This window comes from Triticum dicoccoides, chromosome 4A (genome assembly GCF_002162155.2).
Source record: "Triticum dicoccoides isolate Atlit2015 ecotype Zavitan chromosome 4A, WEW_v2.0, whole genome shotgun sequence".
NCBI lineage: Eukaryota > Viridiplantae > Streptophyta > Magnoliopsida > Poales > Poaceae > Triticum > Triticum dicoccoides.
Window position 1 is genome coordinate 626,810,699 of NC_041386.1, and position 25,097 is coordinate 626,835,795.

Here is a 25,097-nt window from a genome sequence, read left to right on the forward strand (position 1 = left end):
AGGGGGGGGGAGGGGGGGGGGAACACGGAGATAATTCGGAGGGTTTGGGCTTTCTGTGTATGCCAACGCCTCCTCGGGGCACATGTGGCCCTTCTTGTTATAAAAAGCCCTTCTGCAGAAGAGGTCATAACAATCCGACTTCCTTCGAGATTCTGGAAAGCATCGTGTATTTGGAAGCATATACCCCTTGGTCCCAGACATCATCCAGTACAATCAAATATTTTCCAACTGTCCCCTGTATTTCCTTTTTCAAGTCACGCGTGTCCATTTTGTCAATGTCTGCTGGCAATGGTTGTTCAATGTATCCAATCTGCAGTAGTAGCTTCCTCATCAGGGCATCAACAGTGTGACTCTGTGACACGACGATCCATGCATGTGCAGGGAAGTTTATCTTTTCACGTTCATAAACTTTTGAAACCAGGGTAGATTTTCCTAATTAACCCACCCACGCCTAATACTGTTATCACGGTGCTCTCTGGCTCTTTGGAGTACAGCCATCTGGTCAGCAATATCCTGTTGTTTTCAATTCCTACTAGATCTCCATCTTTCACAAGTTCTGGGAAGATGTCTTGGGACTACTGCCTTTCCATCTCAGTAAGTGGGTTAGCGACAAGTTGGGAGGGCTGCAACCACTGGTTTTCCATCTGTATAGCTAGTTGAATCTCCTTCTCTACCTCGGCTATATCATCTGCAATTTCGTTGACAACTATGACATAACGTGTTCCTCTGATGAAGAGTTTCTTCAGGAACCCTTCTTCTAGAAGCTGATGAACATTGTATGAGACTATGAGTATTTACTATTTATCCATTACATGTTCAACATGGTACGCCACCTTGTGGACCTCACCAATCCAACTATTCACAACTTTGTCTGTCAGGTATAACATGCCTATCTCATCATGGCCAGTTGATACCTTATTTTCTCAACTTTATCAAGGAATTCCTTCAGATTAGTAACTTCTTGAGATATCTTAGCTATGATCTCCTTGGAGGCTGTATCTCCCAAAATGGCACCAATCTTGATGATAGCGAGGAATACGGCCTCAGGCACATTTGCTGCACAATAAAGACAAGGAAGATATTACATGGTAGAATACTAACAAATTTCATCAAAATATAATGGCCCCACTTACACGGATGCTAAGGTAATCAATTCTGGACGATTGATTTTTGTAGATTAATTATCTAGTCAAGATTGGTTTTCTGGAAGAATTGTTTCATTAAAAATGGATTTCTGGTTTGTACAAAATACATTTTCCTAGAGTGCAAAATTCCCCTAGCTACAGTGCAGTGCAATAACTGACACAATGCCAGTGGATAGCGGGAAGCAACAGGACTTGATCTTGATGATTGTATCGCACGAACTAGCAGAAGAGATCGATGAATTCAGATGGAAGAAGAGTTAGTAATGTCTCGTGGTAGGAGAGATCGACCACCTAATGAACTGGCGATAAACTACATGAACCGGCATGAAGTATGACCACCTGTATCATTATCATGAGCGAGCCACTATTTCTAAATGCAAGAAGCAACCAGATTGGGAAGACGACAATTTAAGCTGAATTAGCATCTCTCAACAAAAGAGAGATGTTTGGCTGGATCAGGGTGTGTCTGATCTTTCTAGTCAGAGTCAGGGGAGGGGATTGCGGGGCCGTGATAGGGATGATCCTGGCCGTCCGATCACGGTTGGTGGTGCGATGCGGTGCGGGCCGGCCGCATGAGTAGGAGTACACACGACACGAACGAACGACTTGTGGCGCGGTAGGTGGAAGGCGCCAAACCTGTCAGCTTTGCGTGTATACTATAATACTCCGGTCTAGTGCCCCCTTGCTGGTGGCCCTACATGCTAAGTTTTTACACGTGCCTACGAGGCAATCTTCAGCCATGTGTTAGAACTTTTTTTAGAACCATGTGTTAGAATTTAGAACTGTTGTGTTCAGGTAAAGAAGTAATGTTATCGATTTATACAAATCGTCTTATCCATTTTGCTGTGGACCGGCGTAACCAGCATCAGCTGGCAATTGCGGATGATTTGCATGACAACTTACGTTTGCCGAGGATGACAAGTTTAGTTAGGCCCTGTTTGGTTACAAGGACTAGACTAGAAAAAGTCTTTTTTAGTCTCTATGTAACCCTGTTTGGTTACAGGGACTAGACTAGACTAGACTAGAAAAAATCTTTTTTAGTCCCTATGTTACCAAACAGGAGAGACTTTTTTTAGAGACTAGAAAAAGACTATTGAAGGGTCTTTTTTTTAGTCCCTGGGACTAAAAAAAGTCTAATCCCTTGCAACCAAACACCCCCTTAGAGCATCTTCAACGTTGACCCGTAAATTTCCTCCCGCATTTGTTCACAGACAGAGGGACCAATCCACAGACACGGATGCGGAAGCCGGCCATCTAACGTTATCCACATACATTTCAAGCCGGGTTTTAACAAATCGGACGAAATTTATCAAACGCGATGAAATTCATCAAAGTTCGAATAGAAAATATCACAAATCATCTATACATAGCATGCATAAAAAATTAGTACAACAACAGTTCAAATTTAACAAGTTTTTCATGAACGGATCATCTCGTCCCACAGATACTGCCCCTTCAGCTTCATCCAACAGTGTATGTTATGACCTTCCCTCTATCATGTGATACATCACGGCATCGCGTACTCAATGTGTAGAGCAAGATTGAGTGAATAAATGATTCAATTAACAAGTTGAACCAAAAGAAGCAAAACTTACGATCTCCTCTGTTGCCGCGCGCAATGGCCAGCTTGCCTCCAGTCGAGCAATCACGTCACAAAACTTGGTGACGATGGTCTGGATGGCGTACCATCGATATGATAACGACTTCACATTGCGATCGTAGATGATGTGCATATTGTAGGGCGTAATGTGCTTTCGTGCGTGAAATGAATCGTGCACGCGCTACCAGAAGAGCCCCCTTCTACTCCTACCTACGAAATCCACGGGTACGGCCAACCTCGCATCACACAACAACTCATCCTCCATGGTCAAGTACCCGCCATCCTTCATGCTCTAGAAAAACGACATGGCTTTCAAAAGTAAGCTCAATGGCATTTGATCGGACACCTGTCGGGTGTGGTGTCCACCATGGACGTCGTCGACAGGGGGGCAGAGTGTACCTGGTTGCGGATGGGTCCTAGGTGGATAGCGTCGTCATAAAAGGCAAGTGGGCGCGTCGGTGCTAGTTGCAGACGTCCAACAATGCATCGGTGGCGGTCGGAGAGGTACAACAGTGGCATTGAAGGGTGCAGATGTAAAGCAAGGGGAAGGGAAGATTGAAAGAGAATGGGACCGTGAGGCGGGGTTTTAATGGGCCGGGGGTGTGGGAGTCCTACGTGGTTGATGTCCAGACTCCCACAAAGCCCCCCAACTTTGTTTCCAATTTACGGGAAAAGTGCGTCTGGACCAGTCGGCGGACCGATACAAACCCACGTTGAATGGAAAAACACGTCCAAACCATGCGGTCCGGACATATGCGGGCGGTTTGAGGGTCCGTGTTGGAGATGCCCTTAGCAAGCATAGTTGATGCATCTAGTTCATTTTTTTGCCATAATTTGCCATGCTTCCTAACCTTTTTTTTAAATATGCTTCCTAACCAAATTTGTAATCCTTGTGGCAATATAGATTGCCATAAAAAACATTCATCTTGCCATTCTAGGGAATGTCAACACAATAAGAGCATCTACAGTCGGGCGCCCCAAACACCCTTCAAACGTCCGGGCGCCCCAAAACATCTGGCGCTAGGTGTGCCATCAATGCCTCAATGAAGGCAGTGCGCCCGTCTGGCGTCCAAACGCGGTGGCGGACACACAACCCCTCTGTTGGCGCGCCGAGGTCATGGACGCACCATGGCTGTCGTTAGACGCAAATATGGTGTGGCGTGCCCGCCGTGCGAGGCAGCGGGCGTGGGATGAGGCGGGTAGTCAGAATCCCAACTCGACTCCTATAGAATCCTATGACTTCACGACCATACGGAAGCATGTCGATCCAAGTCTCACTCTGAATCCAGGTCAGGTAGAATCCATGTTGAGTCACGATCCAATAATAGAATCACGTACAAAACTTTAGAATCATGACTATGTAATGGAGTATGTCCGATTCTACTAATTAATCTAAACCATTTGTCTAGTTGTAGTAGAATGGTATGCCATCATCCAAACTCTTTCTGACATACCTCATGGCCCTTTATTCTCCTCCCAAACCCAAATGCTCAGCCACTGACACCTTTGATCTGGCTATGAGAAACCCTAGATCAAACTGAGGATCAGGCTTGTCAACGGACAGAATTGGCATGAAAAGAAGGATGCATCAAGATTGATCAGAGAAGGAGATCAAGGCATCAACATTGATCAGAGAAGGAGATCAAGACCCTTCAAGGTTTAGCACTGCAGGTCAGCTATACAAGTGATCGGCTATTCACATACTTTAAAAAATCCTCCTACGTAAATTTTGTACGTTGAAGATTTAAATGTTATATATATTTCCCTCCCATATGTGTTTCATACATGCAAGCTAGCATATATGTGTACGTTTTTTGCTCTATATTTTGTGTTAAACTCTATAGAATACATATAAATTTCTGACGTGGATACAAAATATCTTATTTGGGTAAATCTAATAGAATCCTCGATTTCATGACTCGATTCTGTTTAAGAAAAATCGATTCGACTCCAAATCCCGACTCTGACTACCTTGGCGGCAGCCCTCGCGGTGATGGATGTTGGTGAGGCAGAGTCTCGTTCTCTGGCGCCCCATAGGGTCAGATCCCGAAATTTTATGAAAGCAGCGTCAGGTCTTGCTCAACTTTCGCCAAAGGATCAAAACAACGAATTTTGACACCAGGCGTGACCCATTTGACACAGCTAGCCCTGCGCTGCATCTGCAGGACAAGGCAACTGCTTCATCCGCTGGATCTGCACGCGCTCCGGCCATCACTGGTTTAAGACTGCGCATACTACACATGATTGATCAGGGGGGGGCTTGATTATGGTGCCAGATGCCAAATACGTAGTCGTTGGATGGATGATCATTGGTGGGGTCTCTCATGATGAAACCCAAAAGTAAGAGTTTAAATATATTTTTTTCAAAAAAATCAGCCTCCATGGAGGCAGGTTTTTTGAAAAATTCAACAAAAATCATGATTTTACATTTCAAAAAATTCTTAAAAAATACAGACATACATAAAGGCATAACACACACATGTGTAAATTTTCAGGACGAAATAAGTTGAAATGAGGGTTGTGCCAAAAAGACAAATATGCGACTTTTCAACATATGATACTATTCATCCCAGTCCATGAATTTGTTCTTTTTGCATAGATCGGATCTCAAGGTATTCCATTTTGAAATTGTACACACATATACATCACATCCTTATGTACTTATACAAAAAATTCGGATTTTTTTAACCCAAAAAGTATGAATTTTGGGTTATTGCTCATCATCTGAGCAGGCAACTCTGTCATAGTCTTTACATCACAGCTTCAATCTCTTGAAATAAGCAGTGACAGTGAAAAATCAACACACATAGCACCCACATGGCCGGCGAGAGGCAACAAACCCCGGTCTGGTCATCACATCACTCACTCGGAGCGAGCGAGCGAGTGACTGGCATGCAGAGTTATGCACGTCCATGTCCAACCCAGTAACCGCTGGCAAGTGGCAACTGGCAACCTTGGTGGACCGCGCGTTGATCCTTTCCATGCGATGTGCGATGGTTCGGGACAGCAAACTGATCGCGCAGAGGACCCAAAGATGCTCTGGAACGTGACAACTTTCTTTAGTGCAACATGTTTATGTGCTCCTTCTACTTACCCATTTGGACACTTGTAACTGGACGGCCCGGCCGAAAGTTAATTTGGTTGGGTGTTTGGCCGTCTTCGTACTTACCAAAGCATCAAAACAGCTTATCCTAAAAAAAACAAATCTAATTGTCGCATACAAATTATATATCCCAAAACATAAATGAACGAACCTGCTGCAATCTTAATACGCTGGAACCAAAGGTTGGCATGAAGAAGAAACTCAATGCTTAACTAGTTTATAACTTCAGGCAACTAACTGAACGCTTTTAATTTCATAATCCAGGTACATTTTCCCCCAGGATATACTACTATACAAGGAGCTGGAGCTAGACAACCAAGAGACCAACAAAAACTCAAAACCATAATGGATAAGGTAATTTAGTGACCATCATCTATCTGGTGAGACTAACAAACAAATCAGAGCTACTCCCTCTGTAAACTGATATAAGAGTAGGGTGCCTCCAAAGCTTCTCGGTGCTCCATGTCAGTGTAGGGTGCCTGACAATATGGTCATTGATGACCAATGTAGCAACCACAAGCTCTTCGTCGTGCGGCGATGAGTCATCCGATGAACAAATGAAATTGTTGAAAAATAATAATCGACCCCACTATCCATGATACCTTGCGACCAAAGTCTCAAACACCTTGTGGTCGTGGTAGAGATGTGGCCGGTGAAGAGCACCTAGGCCTCCCTGTATAGGCAGTCGGCCTGTAGTAGCAGAGATGAGTGCAGCAGGCGGCCTTGCAGCATGAGGTGGACGGTGTTGGGTTCGATGGGTGTCGCCGGCGGCCGTGGTTTCTCTAGTACCGGAGGCAACGAAGAAAGCTCACAAACACCGGCAAGAATCCTCCAAAAGCAGGCGAGGGGCGGGGGATTTGTGTCGATGCGGCGGGGCTTTTGGGTGGTCGGCCTGGACAACAAGGAGCGGCCGAATACTTTGCCGAGGGGCAGGGGAGAGGTGCAGGCCAGGGAAGGGGGTATTTTCCACCGATGGGCGGCCCATGGGAGGACAAAGAGAGTACTCGCGTGCGTTCGCGTCCTGTCCATTTCGACGCAAACGCAACCCAATTTTAGACCGAAAATAGGTTAGACAAAAAACGAACACTCATTTGCGGACACTCATTTAAGCACAACCGTGCCTCTCGCGGAAGCAAAACCGTGACTCTCGCGAAAAAAACAAAAAACGTGTTTTTTTCGTTTCCGAAAGGCACGGTCGTGACTCTTGCGGAAAAAAATCGTGACTTTCGCGAAAGGAAAAAAAAGAAAATATGTTTTTTCACGTAAAAGAAATTATATATATATTTTCTGATCGAAAAGCTAAGGAAGCCCGGGGAAAACCAAAATGATAAAAAAACTGAAAAAAACCGTTTAAAAAGCCGAAAATGCGTGTGAAAAAGAAAACAAAATTCGAAGGGAGCGTCCAGAGCGCGACATGTGACGAATGTCTGAGAGCGTTGATCGTTGCGAGGCTTCCGAAGGAGCGCTCGTTAACTAGTTACTCCCCTGATTTGTGTCCGTTTCTCTCCTGACGCGAGCGGACCAAACGGAGTCGCCCGTTGGGGTTGGCCTAACAGATATCCTCTTCTTCGGTCAACCACGGGACGATACAAGAGGCATACTAGATAGTACTACTGGAGAGCCGCGGATCGATCGAGCAGCCGAGAGCGCAAAGCTAGGAAACGGAGATGGAGGCCGCCATCTTGAGCGGCTCCATCAAAATTATGCTGCCGAATCTCTTGTCGCTGGTTGAGAAGAGTTGGAATCTGAGCAAGGACATCATGAGGGACATCAAATTCCTCGAGAAGGAGCTCGGCATGATTGTCCGTTCCATCGACATGGAGCTCAACGCTCCGAGACAGGATCATGGAGCAGCCCTGCTGCTCCTGTCGATCGAAGATCTGCGCGAGCTGGCTCACGGGATAGAGGACTGCATCGACAGCCTCATGTATCGCGCGAGCTGGAAGCAGCAGTCTTCTCTGTTCCGCCGGCGCGTACAGTCCCCCAAGACGCTCCTCACTGGGCTGCAGTTTGCCCATAAGCTTCAGAGGATGAAGCAGATGGTGGTGGAGGCGCACGACCGGAGGCAGAGGTACCCCGTCCCCGCCCAGACCTCCGGTGATGTCCCGTCGCCCTCCTCTGCTTCGGATCCGCGCCTCGTGGACGCGGATCTCGTCGGCGTCGATGAGCACCGGGCGAAGCTCCTGGAGCAGCTGGCGGAAGCGGCCGAGGGGCAGCCGATGCAGCTCAAGGTGGTCTCTATCGTAGGGTGCTGGGGGTTGGGGAAGACCGCTCTTGCCGCCGATGTGTACAAAACACAAGCCGGCGGCGAGAGGTTCGACAAGCGCGCGTGGGTCTGTGCCGCGCTCAAGAGCCCAGGGGAGGTGCTGGCCGACATGCTCCGGGAATTCGGATCTGATTGCCAGGAAAGTGTGATGCTGGACACCTCCAATGTCTCCCAGATGTGCGTACAAGTCAGAAATCAGTTGGCCAAGAAGAGGTACTGTATTTAGAACTCTCTGCTTTACTTCTCGGATTCATTTCGCACTAATGTATTAATTTGGCATCACCTTGCTAGTACTAAGAGTGCTGAGTCAAAACTCAAAAGAGTCAACGGTAATATCTCAGTTTCCTTAATTACTCTGTGCTGTTGTAAGCAAGCCCTGAAAAATAAGCAGACTATGTGTTCTTCTGTTATCATGATTAAAATGAGTCACTCTCTAATGTTTCTCTTTTTCTGCTATGAGTTTTCATCTCTTAAAAACGAAAGATGTACTTGAACCTGATAATTTCTCTAGCTAGTTTGAGAAATTGCGGCCCTGCGACCACAGGTGTAATTGGTAGCAAAGTCATTATGTATAGCTGGCTTCAGAAAGGATGCAGATTAAATCATTTTCTCTTCTTGATTTGTTTTTCAGATATTTCATTGTAATCGATGACATTCAGACGCAAGTTCAGTGGAAAAAAATCAAATCAGCTTTCCCAGATGACAACGATGGAAGCAGCAGAGTTGTGGTGACGACAACTATTCAGTCAGTTGCTACTGCCTGCAGCTCTGAGAACGGCTATGTGCACAGAATGAGTAGACTCGATGAAAAATGCTCGAAGCGGTTATTCTCAGAGAAAGCTTGCCCGAAGAAATATTTGCATTACGACCAGCCTGATACAACAGCAATTCTGAACAAATGTTATGGCCAGCCCCTTGCCCTGATTACCATGGGTGAATTCTTGAAATCAATTGGTTGGCCGATTGGACGTACCTGTGAAGATGCATGCAACAACATTCGTTACCATATGGAGAACGGAGAGACCTTTGGTGATATGCGACGCGCTCTGATGCGTAGCTACGCCAGTCTGGGCGGCCATGCTCTCAAAGCCTGCTTGTTATATTTTGCCATGTTCCCGAGTGATCATCCCATGAGAAAGAAAAGCTTGTTGAGGCGATGGTCAGCTGAGGGGATTGTAGAAACCCAAGCTTCATGTGATGCCATGAAACTTGCAGCTGAAAATTTTGACGAGCTTATGGACCGGAACCTCATCGAACCCATCGGTGTAAGCAATAATGGTAACGTTAAGACTTGCCAAACTTATGGCATGATGCGTGAGTTCATTTTGCAGTTGTCAATCTCTCAGAACTTTGTAACTTTGTTTTGTGATGACAAGAAAGAGGCTGGCAAATATGCCCGGCGGCTTTCTCTCCATCATAAAAATGCTAAAGATGATGACAGGTTCAAGAATATTGATTTATCACTTGTCCGATCCCTGACAATCTTCGGGGAGGCATGTAAAACTGTACTCAACTTCGGCAAGTATGAACTGCTGCGGGTCCTTGATCTTGAAAAATGTGATGACTTGAAGGATGATCATATCAAAGGCATATGCAACCTGCTGCTGCTGAAGTATCTGAGCCTTGGGGGTAGTGTTACCGAACTTCCAGAGGATATTGCAAAACTGGAGCATTTGGAGGCACTTGATGTGAGGAAAACAAAGGTGAATATACTGCCGGTGGAAGTTTTCTTGTTGCCCTGTTTAATGCACATATTGGGAGAGTTTAGGATTTCAGGAAAAGTCTATAAAGAGTGTTTTCCTCAAAAAGAAGACAGGCAATGAAGTACAGAAGTTTCTTTCCGAAGGAAAAAGTAACATCGAAACTCTAGCAGGATTTATCACCGATGGAAGTGAAGGGTTTCTTCATCTCATGGGCCATATGAATAGATTGAGGAAGGTGAAGATTTGGTGTAAGCCATCTGCAGCTGCTAGTAGCACTGACTGGTCCGATCTTATGAGGGCCATTCAACAGTTCATTCAGGACAGAAAGGACGAAAATAGTGATACTACACGTTCTTTATCGCTTCATTTCGATGAATGCTCTGGAGATTTCCTGGATTCCATACAAGGACCCTGCTACCTCAGCTCTCTGAAATTACATGGCAACTTAACTATATTGCCTCAGTTTGTTGTATCACTTCGGGGTCTCAAGGAGCTTTGCCTTTCGACTACTAAACTTACAACTGGTGTTCTTGAAGCTTTGAGTAGTTTGAGCCACCTGCAGTATTTAAAACTGATTGCTGATGAAATTGAGGAGTTTAGTATAGGAGTCCATGCACTGCCCAGGCTTCTACGCCTCTGTTTTGAGCTGCAATGTCCAACATTGCCCACAATCAAACAAGGAGCTATGCGGTTTCTCGTCACACTCCAGCTTCTTTGCAAAGATATAAATGGCCTTTCTGTCATCAATATTGAATGTTTCAAACACCTTGAGGAGGTCATCCTTCATCCTAGAGTCAGTCAAGAAGCCCAGAAACAATGGGAGAAGGCCGCTGAGGAACACCCGAATGGGCCAAAAGTTTTGTTGTTCAAATCTGGTGATGAAGCAGAGAGTTCAAATGATCAACTGAATCCAGCATTCAGTCGCATGGGGATTTCTGAAGTTTGTCCTCCTTTAAATGAGTCAGCGAGCAGCATCGTGGTGTCTTAAGCAGGATCTCGATTCTTGATTCAGCATGCTGGTCAGTTTTTTGGATTACTTCTCTGTAGTTTTACTTTATGTATCACCTTAATTTCGAACCTTCCTCTGGAGTGTAGACGACCTATTATTGGCGTTAAGTCAATGGAGTGGAACGTCCTTTGTGCTGATTTAACTACCGTGCAGCTTAATAATGAAAGGGATGCCTTTATATGTGATATTTATTGATCTAGGAAATTTTCAGTTAGCTCGATGTATAAGGCGCTTGTTACTGCAGGCTTTAGGTGTTGAAGTAGGCATATATACATGTACTTACGCACTCCTCTCAAAGTCAGTAAAGAAATATAAGAGTGTTTAGTGAGTACTTGTTTTGAGGAGTTCTAGCTAATCAGAACTGGAATAGCAGTATGCTTTGTGCTTTTCGTAATCAGGAGGAGACCATTCATTGTCATTCCTTAACTGACGGCATTAGGATCACTTACTTATGTTGGTGTTAGTGCTTTGCATTCCTCCATATGGCTTTCCACAATGATGATGTGAATGACCAAAAAAAACATTATGTCTAATCATCTACAGGCTATGTACATCTATCAACTGGCTACAGTCGTGGCCAATGTTGTCGCGAACGGATCAGCAGGAGGCCATGAGGGAGTGTAGCAACAAGCTGGGTCAACTTATCGGAGGGTTTATGTCTAAAATTGGGTCATGGTTCAGTAATACCTGAGTTCTTTATTTTTGTAACGTACGACTTTGTAAAAAACTGGTTGTGTGCACCCTTGGGTGCTGAGATCTGCAGAGCTATTCTGCCATTTTTCTGAATAAATAAAAAACTGCGGTGTCTGTTTATTCTTGTTGTGCAGCATATGGTGTCGGTAGAACGAGATCCACTTACTAGATAGGACTGAGCTGCCTGTTACTGCCAACGATGGCTAATGTTGCGAACTCATTTACTGAACCAACATGTACCTACCAGAAAGTTCAAAACAGTCTCATACGTGTCTTGCTTATATTCACTTAAACATTTACTTTGATCCAAATCAAGGCACATTCCCTGTAAAAAGAAGAAAAAAGAAAAGAGAAGAAAGACACAATATTTTGCAAAATGCAACTACCAAAGTAAAATCAGGGCTTACTTTTTGGTTTTGGTTTGAGCAGAGGGTGCCGGCCTAACTGCTGGAGCGCGCAGCGACTGAATACACAGCTTCACAGCCAAGAAGATGCACCCACGGCAGCAGCCGGTGGGGTGTACTCGAAACTGGGATGATCGATGTTGTAAAGGTGGACTGGCCTGGTAAAAATCAGCCAGGGTGGGGAGGGCGATGCCCTTGGAGATGGATTAGCCGGCCACCTGTGTCTTGATTTCGACCAGGCCGGCGTCACTGAGCTATCTGCCCGTTGTGATCGACATGTACGTTTCCTGGCTTATAGTTTTGGTTGGTTGTTGATGCATCTTATATCTGGGTGTCGCTTGTGTTAATTACTATTGTTTTTTTTAGGAGTGTTAATTACTATTGTTGGGTGCTTTTTTTTTTGCAGCAAGAGCAAAGGCTGCGGAGGCCACGTCTCCTTTTGCAGCAAACAAAACTGATTCTCACAGTACATTCGCCCATGGGAATTCTCAAAGCTTTGTCTTGAACATCCTGAGAGTTTGCGGTTTGTGCACATCACTATATCTTGCTCAATTACACTAACTCATCGCAGGGCAGAGAGTTTTAATACTCCCTCCGTTCCTCAATATAAGGTGTATTATTTTTCCAAAAAGTCAAACTTCTCTAAGTTTGACCAAGTTTATAGACAAAAATATCAATATCTAGAATACCAAATCATTATCACTAGATTCATCATGAACTATATTTTTACATTTTATATATTTAGTATTATAAATCTTTATATATTTTGCTGTAAACTTGGTCAAACGTAGACAACAGTTGACTTTTTAAAAAATTAATACACCTTATATTTAGGAACGGAGGGAGTAGTTTGCAAACAAGAATGCCGGGACACTCCTTCCATACAATGTAGAAAGAACAAAGCTAACAAATTAAGTTACGGGAGATTAACTTGGTGGATAAAAGCAATCTTCCCCGTTGAGGTGTACGTAGATGACGAGTTTCAGCCAAGCCTTGCTTCCCGTTGTATAACCTGAAAATGGACAATTTGTTCAAACAATGTTACTCGATGCTAAACATTGGCCCCAGAGTCTTGCTACCTTTCATCATCTATTTTACCTCTCCAGCAAATTTAATCAAGATTGTTGTCCTGGGCCTCTGCTGGCCTTCAATTGGCACAAAATGTGCTGTCACCACCGCGGGAAAGCCAGCATTATCCAGTACGCCCTATAAGAAATTCAAAAAGTGTTCAGGCATTCATTGTTCATCCAAACGACATGTTACACTTGGATATTTGAGCTGGAGCTCCCACCCTTACAATCCCTGCAACAAAAGCTCCACAGTTGAATGCCCCCATGTCTTTCGGCACGGAAATGAACCTGATCAAACAAAAAAGGGGCCCACGTTTTAGACTTGTAGCGGAAGGGAGACATTCTGTAGAAAAGAAAAAAGAGTCCATCAAACCGGTTAACAAGAAGCTCCTTCTCACTAATCATGTATTCATCCTCATGTTCTGTTCCTTTCTCAAGCGAGTCAGCCACCTGCAAACAATAAGAAAGCATCTATCAGGATAAGCAATCAAATAAGTGCACTCACTCCAGTGATGAGTAATATAGCCACAGGCTCTCATTAATATCAACACATATTATAAATGGATTCCACAAACAACAGGGAATTGTATAAAATATTAGAATTATAAATCTTCTTGTGTAGGAGTTTCAGGACCAGCCTTCGTCCGCAGACAGTATGTATGACTCTGAAGAACAAGGGTAAGCCGGTCATGTCGCCTGGGATACAGGGCATAGAAGGAAGGGACTGGGGGTTATATCTTTCTAGTTTATTCTTCTCATAGGTTAGGCTAGATGATCAATATGGGGTATATGCTAATGCTATCGAAATGAGTGCATCATTTAAAACCACAGAATATTAGGCCATACTACTACAAAGAGTGGAAATTAGGAGAACACTACTCGAAAGATTCTTCTTTGTGTGAATAATAACATTACAAACAGCACAAAAATGTGAAAATATCGTTCATGTTAAGTTTTCCATCCAAGCTCTTCTTTAGTGAGAGAAATTACTGGAAATGGAAATTACTGGAAATATTATCTTTTTGACTTCCATCCTATTTCAACATCCTGACTTATTTCATATTCCAAATCACGAGTCAGAATTCAGAAAGACAGAAACCAAATAACATTTTCCAGATGTTCTTGGTTAGGTAGTCTGGCAGAAATATCAAACACCCTGGCAGCTAGGTATAAGCCTTTTTATCAGGTGTAATACTCAGGCGGGTCAGACCACTAACAGACAAGTTCATCCAGCAATCTTTTGACAGGACATGAGGACAACAAAGAATGTGCACAGTGAAAGGAAAAAACTAAGAAGTTAAGTGCACCCTTTACAAGAAACAGAGTAGGAATAAAATGTACAGAATAGATTACCTTTCCAAACAGTACTTTCCATACTGTGCTGTGAATGAATGATAAAATGCCCAGCAGTCGAGTCTCTCGTCTATTCCCCTGGATTGATTATTACAATCATTAACATGACTATCTCAACAGGATAAAAAATTATAGAAAGCATTAGGTATGTATAGAATAAGACAATAAAGGAGGTCAATGATGTAAATTTGGAGAACGCACGGAACCCTTAGAGAAATGATAGCCTATGAATATTCATATTTATGAAGTCCACACAAAATTGTGAGGTCACACTAAATTGTTATTATTCAATCAGTTCAAAAATTAATTTAACATTACGTTGTCTAAATTACAATTCAAACCGACAACTCTATCCAGATATTGTGCTATGATTTCCTCTTTAAAGAAAGACATGTGATACAAGCAGCAAGTTCGTTATCCAAAATAAGTTATGCAAGTAAAAGGCCATGACTATGGCATGCCACTCACAAGTCATAACAAAGAGCGAGGAAGTATATGAAGCAATAGACAAGTACTCTACTACAGAGCCATATTCTGGACCAAGAAAATCATGGAATAAGGAAATAATTATGCATCAAACCTTCTCCCTGTGACACAGCAGTTCAAGAACTCTTGCACCAACAGCATAACCAGCATCCTCCAGCCTGTATAAATCATAAAAGAAGAGAAACAAATGTTACACTAAGCATCAAAGAATATTAACCATGAAAATGGAGCAATGCATTTCTAGTGAGAAACATTGTCGAACGTCCTTGCATGATTTAGCACAATAACATCACCGTCTCCATTCTCCAATGAGAAGTAACGAGATAGTGTCTTATATGGTAATGTAACAAAGTAGAGAAATGGATACACTGAAACATTAGAGCTGCAGGGAATGGCCCAACCAAATGTTATAGTCGCATCATATGGCATATCAGAGAAACATCTCAACATATGAAAAAGTAATTGTGAACCTTTACATTATCTTAAATTCCGGATGATTTAAGAAACTAGCATACAGTAAGTGGCAAACAACATAGCACCTTAAACTTTATGTGACCTGGATATCAACATATGAAAAAGTAATTGTGAACCTTTACATTATCTGAAACTCCAGATGATTTAAGACACTAGCATACAGTAAGTGGCAAACAACATAGCACCTTAAACTTTATGTGACCTGGATATCAAAGAGTAGCATGTGCTGACTAAAAATGGTTGTACCACACCAGGTACCAACCAAGTATTTTCTACCACAAACAGACATGCAAATAAGAAATAGAGACTACCTCCGTTCCAGCTCAGCAATGTTGTCAACTTGTGTCTGGTTGTATTGAACTAACTCTGAGAACAAGAATGCAAACGCACTCAAACTGACCTATGAAATACACAGAACATTTATTAAGCATGTACGATAACAAAATAAGGAAACAAATAGAATATTTTGCCACAAGTTACGAACTACAAACGGAAGAATGAATGTGCCACTACCTCTTACATTCAAATCCTTTCACATTTAGGAAGCAACACATTCTCATACTGCAACCAGGGCAGAGGAGAAGAAATATATTTAGCTTTAAAAATATATGCAAGTACCACTAAGGGGCATAGTAACTTTCACTTCAATATATTTATGCTATTTATTTAACCCATCATTTAATGCAAGAGTTGTTGTTTGTTATTGTATTTAGCCCTTTTCAAGAAACTGGTCCTCCTTAGTGCTTAGAGGGAAGCAACTACAGTTTAGGTTCACGTTCACTTGAATGTACTTCAGAGAAAATTGAGAAACCATTTGGAGTATTTATCATGTAGTACTAATGTGATAACTTGCTATAGGAAACGTGTCTGCATGATACAAAAATATATTGGCACAAATACAAGTAGCCGCTGTCAAAAGCTTCAATTTAACTTCAGAAAGGAAAATACCAATGAAAATAAATGAATGCCACTCCAGTATACATTCAAATACTTTCACATTTACGAAGTAAGTACACATTTGCATATTGCAATCAAGGTAGAATAAAAGCAAGATTTGAGCTCTAAAAAACATTATCCAATTGAAAACATCACGGAGGTGCACAGTCACTTTCACTTCAATACAGTTTGTTGATATGCACAATATTAACGAATTTCCTTCCATTCCTGAAGAAACACATGAACAGAGTAGTTGGCTTGGGCAATAGTTTCTGAACATCTCCAATGGAAGCTACTGCTAGAGATACATATTAGTTTCCTTTATAGGACGTGTTATTCCCAATTTTCATAAGAGGTTTTGTGTATATTTCCACATGTACTTAGTATGTTTGTACTGGCCCTTGGCCTCCAGGACATACAGGTTGCCTATCTCATTACAGCTACCAGTACCACCCTGCAATCGGTTCCAACTTTCAACTCCAATTGCATACTACTGCATAACAAAAAAATACCCCCACAGTTACAGACCATAGTAAAAAACAGTCGTGCTGCTGAAACTAACTGACCAGGATCTGAAACAATTTCCCTTCAACTACTCCCCTAACCCATGAACTTGCTTTGGTTACCTATACCTGACTAACGGCATCTGAGGGAATTATGTGGGGAAGACGTGTACCTCTTGTCTGCCACGACCGAGAGGCTTATCGAGCACGTTTGCGTACTGTTTCGCCTTCCCCACGCCGATCATCTTGTCCAGCCTCCTCTGTGGTCTCCCTCCCTCCGGGTTTCTTCAGACTTCTTGGGGTTTCTCGAAATACTTATGACCAAGCTGAGGCCGTACAGGGGTTCCTGGGTTCCCTCTTTCTATGCTGCAACGGTAGAAGTGAGGCAGTTTCTGAGACGTTTAGACTGCACAACTGAATTATGCGCATTACTAGAGTTCAGTCCATGAATCAATTCTGTATTCAGCATGCAGGAAAGGTGCTCTAGAATAATGGCACGGAGCAAATTGCATGAAACAAACATCACCAGTAATTGAAGGATAATGAAAACTGATATAAGAGGTAGGCAGTTTCTAAAACCATCTGGGAAGAACTGATATGTCATACACGCAAACAGAATCGTTGCTCTAGAGTATGTAAGATGCCAAGATCACATAGTCCTTCTTTCACAATTTACATGTTCTTGCAATGCTATTTAAGTACAGTTGCGTACATGTCTGTTCCCTAACATCTTTGCTACAAATCCTTCTTTGCTAGCATCTTAGACTATGGGCTGATGACAATGAAGAATTGTGATATTTTTGTTACAATGGTCTGTATGGAGCCACTGAAATTCATGCACCTTCAGAAATTCTTAGGCTAGGCCATGCGGTCCTGGGATGCCAGAGGCTCTAAAGCAACAAAAATTTGTTTGGGAGTATGGCATGACAGAGCAGCAGCAATGGCATACAGAGCATGATGAAAAATGAAATACTACTAGCATACAGCGGCGGCGTCGTTTCTGGTCGCACAGCAGAAGAAGCACAGAGGGAAGCGGCAGTACCAGTGGACGGGAGGAGCGCGGGCCGGACAGATCGGGAGCCGGGGATGTCGATGACTGTGGATCTGCTCGCAGGGAGGCCGGGACGGGCGGGGGCGGAGGCGGGGGAGGTTGACGTGTGGAGGCGCGGGCGGGGACGGAGCGGCCTGGATCCGGAGCTGGACTGGAAGGCGGCGGTGGAGACGGGGACAGGCACGGCGGGTGGGGCCGGCGGCGATCCGACGGGAGGCGAGGTCGGGTGTGAGCGGGACGAAACCAGACAAGTGAGAGAGATGGTAGAGAAAACGAAGGTGGGAAGGGGAATTACGGTGGTGGTTTTGCGTAATTTTTCTGAAGTTTTTTTTTTGAGACACAATTTTTTTCCTTTTTTTTTGAGGGGCACAATTTGTTTTTTGAGACAAACTGCAAAGCTTTATTACTCCGTCACAATGTTTACAGGGACGAAATCAAGTTCGTTGGGTTGGCCTAACCAAGCATGGCGGCCAACTCCGAGAGATAAAGCGTGCTTTACTAGTTTGTGAGCCTCGATATTCGACCTCCTAAATTCGTGAATAATATTACAAGTTTCAAAGATAACCTATATTGCATTGCATGATCTCATGCACAATTGCACCGTAGCTCCCTTTATATAAATGGTGAATATCGTCAACGGCCACCTTGCAATCCGATGCAACATGAATCCTTCTGGCATAGAGATCCTCCGCGAGTGCCAGGGCCTCCCCGATTGCGAATGTCTCTAGGACACCGGGGTCTGACAGATTTGGAAATACCGCTGCCGATGCTCCCATGAAAACACCATCTCGGTCTCTACAGACTGCTGCCACTGCTCCATTCAATCTTCCCACTGCTGCGTCTACATTGACTTTGGATAATCCCTCCGGAGGTGCAAGCCAATGATTTGGCCTACGTTGGGCCGCCCCTCTGCCTACCCCTCCTGGCTGCTGTAGTGCCCTTAACTCTTGTATATAAGATGTAACAAAACTGTGAATAGCGAAAGGGGTTTGGAAGATATCCTCGTACACGGCCTTTCTTCGTGAATTCCACAGCGCCCAGAGGGTAACCACAAACGCAAGAAAATCATCCTGGTTGAGAGCTTCGTGCATGACAAACAGCCACTTCTTTGGATTTTCTTCTCTACATGTGCTCAGCCTGTCCAAAACAGCATCTGATGACAGTGCCCAGGTGCTCCTAGATACCGAGCAGTCCACAAAAGTGTGACGCCAAGTATCCACAGACCCGCATAAGCAACAAGCCCTGGAAGATGACATGTTCCTGTGGTGGAGAAGTGCAGCTGTAGGGATCGAGTTTCGAGCTAGTCTCCACATAAAAAACTTCAGCTTAGATGGGACCCGAATCTGCCATAGATCAGTCCAGCCTTGCTCGGCAACTTGAGAGTCGGAGGAGCCGCCCTGCTCATACAGCCAAGCTTCCCGACTTAACTTCATTCGTTGAATCATTCGGTATGCTGAACGGACTGAAAAGAAACCCTTTCGCTCCTCGGCCCAAGCCCAAAAGTCATCAACCTGTCTTGTACATAGGGGACTTTGTAGGATGGCCTCTCCATCTAACGGTATGAACACCGAGCGCACCAAGTTTTCGTTCCAGGTAGACGATGTGTGGTCAATCAGTTCAGCCACCAGCCTCGGTGGGTCATCAATTAAGCAAGCAATTGGCCTCCTTGCATGTGATCTCGGCAACCAGTTATCCTCCCAAATTTTGGTTGATTCTCCATCTCCAATTCCACGAACCAAACCTTGCACCATTATGTCCCGGCCATCGAGGACAGCTCGCCAAATCTGCGAGGGGTGTGATCCCAGGGATGCACCAAAGATGTCTGTATGAGGATAGTAGACTGCTTTCAGGATCCTCGCGCTTAAAGACAGTGGATTTTGCAACATACGCCATGACTGCCGAGCTAAAAGCGCCAAGTTAAACATCTCCATGTCTCGAAAACCAAGACCTCCTAGGTTCTTCGGTAAAGTCATCACGTCCCAAGCCACCCAGCTAGGCTTCTGTTTTCCTTGTTTGCTCCCCCACCAGAACTGTCTGATTAGCGAAGTAACACTTTCACATAGGCCCCGAGGAAGACGGAAACATGCCATAGAGTAAACTGGGATTGCCTGAGCAATCGCCTTGATCAGAACTTCTTTCCCTGCGGAGGATAAGAGTTTTTCCATCCACCCTCTCACCTTTTCCCATACATGATCCCGCAAGTACTTGAAGGTCCCGTTCTTCGAGTGACCGACCTCGGTTGGCATACCTAGGTACCTGTCACTGAGTGACTCATTTTGCACATTCAGGATGTTTTTCATCTCATTTCTGACCTGTTGTGGGCATCCTCTGCTGAAAAAGATTGATGACTTATCGTGATTTATCCTCTGTCCTGATGCCGAACAGTATGTATTCAGTAGGTTTGATACCGCTACTGCCCCCTCATTCCCTGACTTAAAAAGCAGCAGGCTGTCATCTGCGAAAAGAAGATGGTTCACGGCTGGGGCCGTAGGTGCCACCTTTAATCCTACAATGTTTGATGATGAAGAACTGGTTTTCAGGAGGCACGAAAGGCCCCCCGCTGCAATTAAGAAAAGGTAAGGGGATATCGGATCTCCCTGCCTTATACCTCTGCTTGGTACAAATTGATCAAGCTTTTCTCCATTAAAGAGAACTGAAAAGGAAATAGACCGGACCATGTGTTTGGGAACGTAGCAGAATTTTAAAATTTTCTATGCATCACCAAGATCAATCTATGAAGTCATCTAGCAACGAGGGAGAGAGGAGTGCATCTACATACCCTTGTAGATCATGAGCGGGAGCGTTCAAGAGAACGGGGATGATGGAGTCGTACTCGTCGTGATCCAAATCACCGATGACCAAGTGCAGAATGGACGGCACCTCCGCGTTCAACACACGGACGGAGCGGATGACGTCTCCTCCTTCTTGATCCAACAAGGGGGAAGGAGAGGTTGATGAACATCCAGCAGCACGACGGCGTGGTGGTGGATGCAGCAGTGATCGCAGCAGGGCTTCGCCGAGCTTCTGCGAGAGGGAGAGGTGTAGCAGGGGAGAGGGAGGCGCCAAGACTTGAGGTGCCGCTGCCCTCCCTCCCCCCCTTTATATAGGCCCCCTGGGGGGCGCCGGCCCTAGGAGATGGGATCTCCTTGGGGGGCGGCGGCCAAGGGGGAGGCTTGCCCCCAAGGCAAGTGGAGGCGCCCCCCACCCTAGGGTTTCCAACCCTAGGCGCAGGGGGGCAAGGGGGCGCACCAGCCCACTATGGGCTGGTTCCCCTCCCAACTTCAGCCCATGGGGCCCTCCGGGATGGGTGGCCCCACCCGGTGGACCCCCGGGACCCATCCGGTGGTCCCAGTACAATACTGGTGACCCCGAATCTTTCCCGATGGCCGAAACTGCACTTCCTATATATAATTCTTCACCTCCGGACCATTCCGGAACTCCTCGTGACGTCCAGGATCTCATCTGGGACTCCGAACAACTTTCGGATTACTACATACTCATATCTATACAACCCTAGCGTCACCGAACCTTAAGTGTGTAGACCCTACGGGTTCGGGAGACATGCAGACATGACCGAGACGACTCTCTGGTCAATAACCAACAGCGGGATCTGGATACCCATGTTGGCTCCCACATGCTCCTCGATGATCTCATCAGATGAACCACGATGTCGAGGACTTAATCAATCCTGTATTCAATTCCCTTTGTCAATCGGTACGTTACTTGCCCGAGACTCGATCGTCGGTATCCCAATACCTTGTTCAATCTCGTTACCGGCAAGTCACTTTACTCGTACCGTAATGCATGATCCCGTGATCAACCACTTGATCACATTGAGCTCATTATGATTATGCATTACCGAGTGGGCCTAGAGATACCTCTCCGTCATACGGAGTGACAAATCCCAGTCTCGATTCGTGCCAACCCAACAGACACTTTCGGAGATACCTGTAATGTACCTTTATAGTCACCCAGTTACGTTGTGACGTTTGGCACACCCAAGGTACTCCTACGGTATCCGGGAGTTGCACAATCTCATGGTCTAAGGAAATGATACTTGACATTCAGAAAAGCTACAACAAACGAACTACACGATCTTTGAGCTAAGCTTAGGATTGGGTCTTGTCCATCACATCATTCTCCTAATGATGTGATCCCGTTATCAATGACATCTAATGTCCATAATCAGGAAACCATGACTATCCTTTGATCAACGAGCTAGTCAACTAGAGGCTCACTAGGGACATGTTGTGGTCTATGTATTCACACATGTATTACGATTTCCGGATAACACAATTATAGCATGAACAATAGACAATTATCATGAACAAAGAAATATAATAATAACCATTTTATTATTGCCCCTAGGGCATATTTCCAACAGTCTCCCACTTGCACTAGAGTCAATATTCTAGTTACATTGTGATGAATCGAACACCCATGCAGTTCTGGTGTTGATCATGTTTTGCTCTAGGGAGAGGTTTAGTCAACGGATCTGCTACATTCAGGTTTGTATATACTTTACAAATATCTATGTCTCTATTTTGAACACTTTCACGAATGGAGTTGAAGCGACGCTTGATATGCCTGGTCTTCCTGTGAAACCTGGGCTCCTTGGCAAGGGCAATAGCTCCAGTGTTGTCACAGAAGAGAGTCATCGGCCCCGACACATTGGGTATGACTCCTAGGTTGGTGATGAACTCCTTCACCCAGATTGCTTCTTGTGCTGCCTTCGAGGCTGCCATGTATTCTGCTTCACATGTAGATCCCGCCACAACGCTTTGCTTGCAACTGCACCAGCTTACTGCCCCACCATTCAAAATATACATGTATCCGGTTTGTGACTTAGAGTCATCCAGATATGTGTCGAAGCTAGCATCGACGTAACCCTTTACGACGAGCTCTTCGTCACCTCCATAAACGAGAAAACTTTCCTTGGTCCTTTTCAGGTACTTCAGGATATTCTTGACCGCTGTCTAGTGTTCCATGCCGGGATTACTTTGGTACCTTCCTACCAAACTCACGGCAAGGTTTACATCAGGTCTGGTACACAGCATAGCATACATGATAGACCCTATGGCCGAGGCATAGGGGACGACACTCATCTTTTCTCTATCTTCTGCCGTGGTCGGGCATTGAGCCATGCTCAATCTCGTACCTTGCAATACAGGCAAGAACCCCTTCTTTGACTGATCCATTTTGAACTTCTTCAATATCTTGTCAAGGTACGTACTCTGTGAAAGACCAATGAGGCGTCTCGATCTATCTCTATAGATCTTGATGCCTAATATATAAGCAGCTTCTCCAAGGTCCTTCATTGAAAAACACTTGTTCAAGTAGGCCTTTATGCTTTCCAAGAATTCTATATCATTTCCCATCAACAGTATGTCATCCACATACAATATGAGAAAGGCTACAGAGCTCCCACTCACTTTCTTGTAAATGCAGGCTTCTCCATAAGTCCGCATAAACCCAAACGCTTTGATCATCTCATCAAAGCGAATGTTCCAACTCCGAGATGCTTGCACCAGCCCATAAATCGAGCGTTGGAGCTTGCACACCTTGTCAGCATTCTTAGGATCGACAAAACCTTCCGGCTGCATCATATACAATTCTTCCTTAAGGAAACCATTAAGGAATGATGTTTTGACGTCCATTTTCCATATCTCATAATCATAGAATGCGACAATTGCTAACATGATTCGGACGGACTTCAGCTTCGTTACGGGTGAGAAAGTCTCATCGTAGTCAACCCCTTGAACTTGTCGATAACCCTTAGCGACAAGCCGAGCTTTATAGATGGTCACATTACCATCCGCGTCTGTCTTCTTCTTAAAGATCCATTTATTTTCTATGGCTCGCCGATCGACGGGCAAGTCGGTCAAAGTCCATACTTTGTTTTCATACATGGATCCTATCTCGGATTTCATGGCTTCCAGCCATTTGTCGGAATCCGGGCCCGCCATCGCTTCTTCATAGTTTGAAGGTTCACCGTTGTCTAACAACATGATTTCCAAGACAGGGTTACCGTACCACTCTGGTGCGGAACGTGTCCTTGTGGACCTACGAAGTTCAGTAGCAACTTGATCTGAAGTTTCATGATCATCATCATCAACTTCCTTTCTAGTCGGTGCAGGCACCTCAGGAACATTTTCTTGAGCTGCGCCACTTACCGGTTCAAGAGGTAATACTTCATCAAGTTCTACCTTCCTCCCACTTATTTCTTTCGAGAGAAACTCTTTCTCTAGAAAGGACCCATTCTTGGCAACAAAGATCTTGCCCTCGGATCTGAGGTAGAAGGTATACCCAATAGTTTCTTTAGGGTATCCTATGAAGACACATTTTTCCAATTTGGGTTCGAGCTTTTCAGGTTGAAGTTTCTTCACATAAGCATCACATCCCCAAACTTTTAGAAACGATAGCTTAGGTTTCTTCCCAAACCATAATTCATACGGTGTCGTCTCAACGTCGACGGAGCCCTATTTAAAGTGAATGCGGCAGTCTCTAAAGCATAGCCCCAAAATGAGAGCGGTATATCGGTAAGAGACATCATAGATCGCACCATATCCAATAGAGTGCGATTACGACGTTCGGACACACCGTTACGCTGAGGTGTTCCAGGCGGCGTGAGTTGTGAAACGATTCCACATTTCCTTAAGTGTGTGCCAAATTCGTGACTTAAATATTCTCCCCCACGATCTGATCGTAAGAACTTTATTTTTCTGTCGCGTTGATTCTCAACCTCACTATGAAATTCCTTGAACTTTTCGAAGGTCTCAGACTTGTGTTTCATTAAGTAGACATACCCATATCTACTCAAGTCATCAGTGAGAGTGAGAACATAACGATAGCCACCGCGAGCCTCAACACTCATTGGACCGCACACATCAGTATGTATGATTTCCAATAAGTTGGTTGCTCGCTCCATTGTTCCTGAGAACGGAGTCTTGGTCATCTTACCCATGAGGCATGGTTCACACGTGTCAAATGATTCGTAATCAAGGGACTCTAAAAGTCCATCTGCATGGAGCTTCTTCATGCGTTTGACATCTATGTGACCAAGGCGGCAGTGCCACAAGTATGTGGGACTATCATTATCAACCTTACATCTTTTGGTATTCACACTATGAATATGTGTAGCATTACGCTCGAGATTCATTAAGAATAAACCATTCACCATCGGAGCATGACCATAAAACATATCTCTCATATAAATAAAACAACCATTATTCTCGGATTTAAATGAGTAGCCATCTCGTATTAAACGAGATCCTGATACAATGTTCATGCTCAAAGCTGGC

General features: G+C 44.5%; 1 protein-coding gene and 2 pseudogenes across 1 annotated transcript; 1 reads left to right on the forward strand and 2 right to left on the reverse strand.

Moving 5' to 3' along the window:
• Nucleotides 1-4,780, reverse strand: part of LOC119283895 — a 7,767-nt pseudogene extending 2,987 nt beyond the window's left edge.
• A 2,616-nt stretch (nucleotides 4,781-7,396) lies between these two features.
• Nucleotides 7,397-11,639, forward strand: LOC119287502 (annotated as a pseudogene).
• Nucleotides 11,640-12,711: 1,072 nt separating this feature from the next.
• LOC119287503 (trafficking protein particle complex subunit 5-like) lies at nucleotides 12,712-18,058 on the reverse strand. Its single transcript, XM_037567056.1, has 9 exons — nucleotides 17,788-18,058; nucleotides 16,919-17,111; nucleotides 15,618-15,706; nucleotides 14,927-14,990; nucleotides 14,347-14,424; nucleotides 13,367-13,443; nucleotides 13,215-13,281; nucleotides 13,022-13,129; nucleotides 12,712-12,935 (listed from the first exon to the last, which is right to left on the reverse strand). Exons 2-9 carry the CDS (start codon nucleotides 16,988-16,990, stop codon nucleotides 12,906-12,908), a joined length of 585 nt encoding a protein of 194 aa, XP_037422953.1. The 5' UTR covers nucleotides 16,991-17,111; nucleotides 17,788-18,058; the 3' UTR covers nucleotides 12,712-12,905.
• Nucleotides 18,059-25,097: the final 7,039 nt, after the last annotated feature.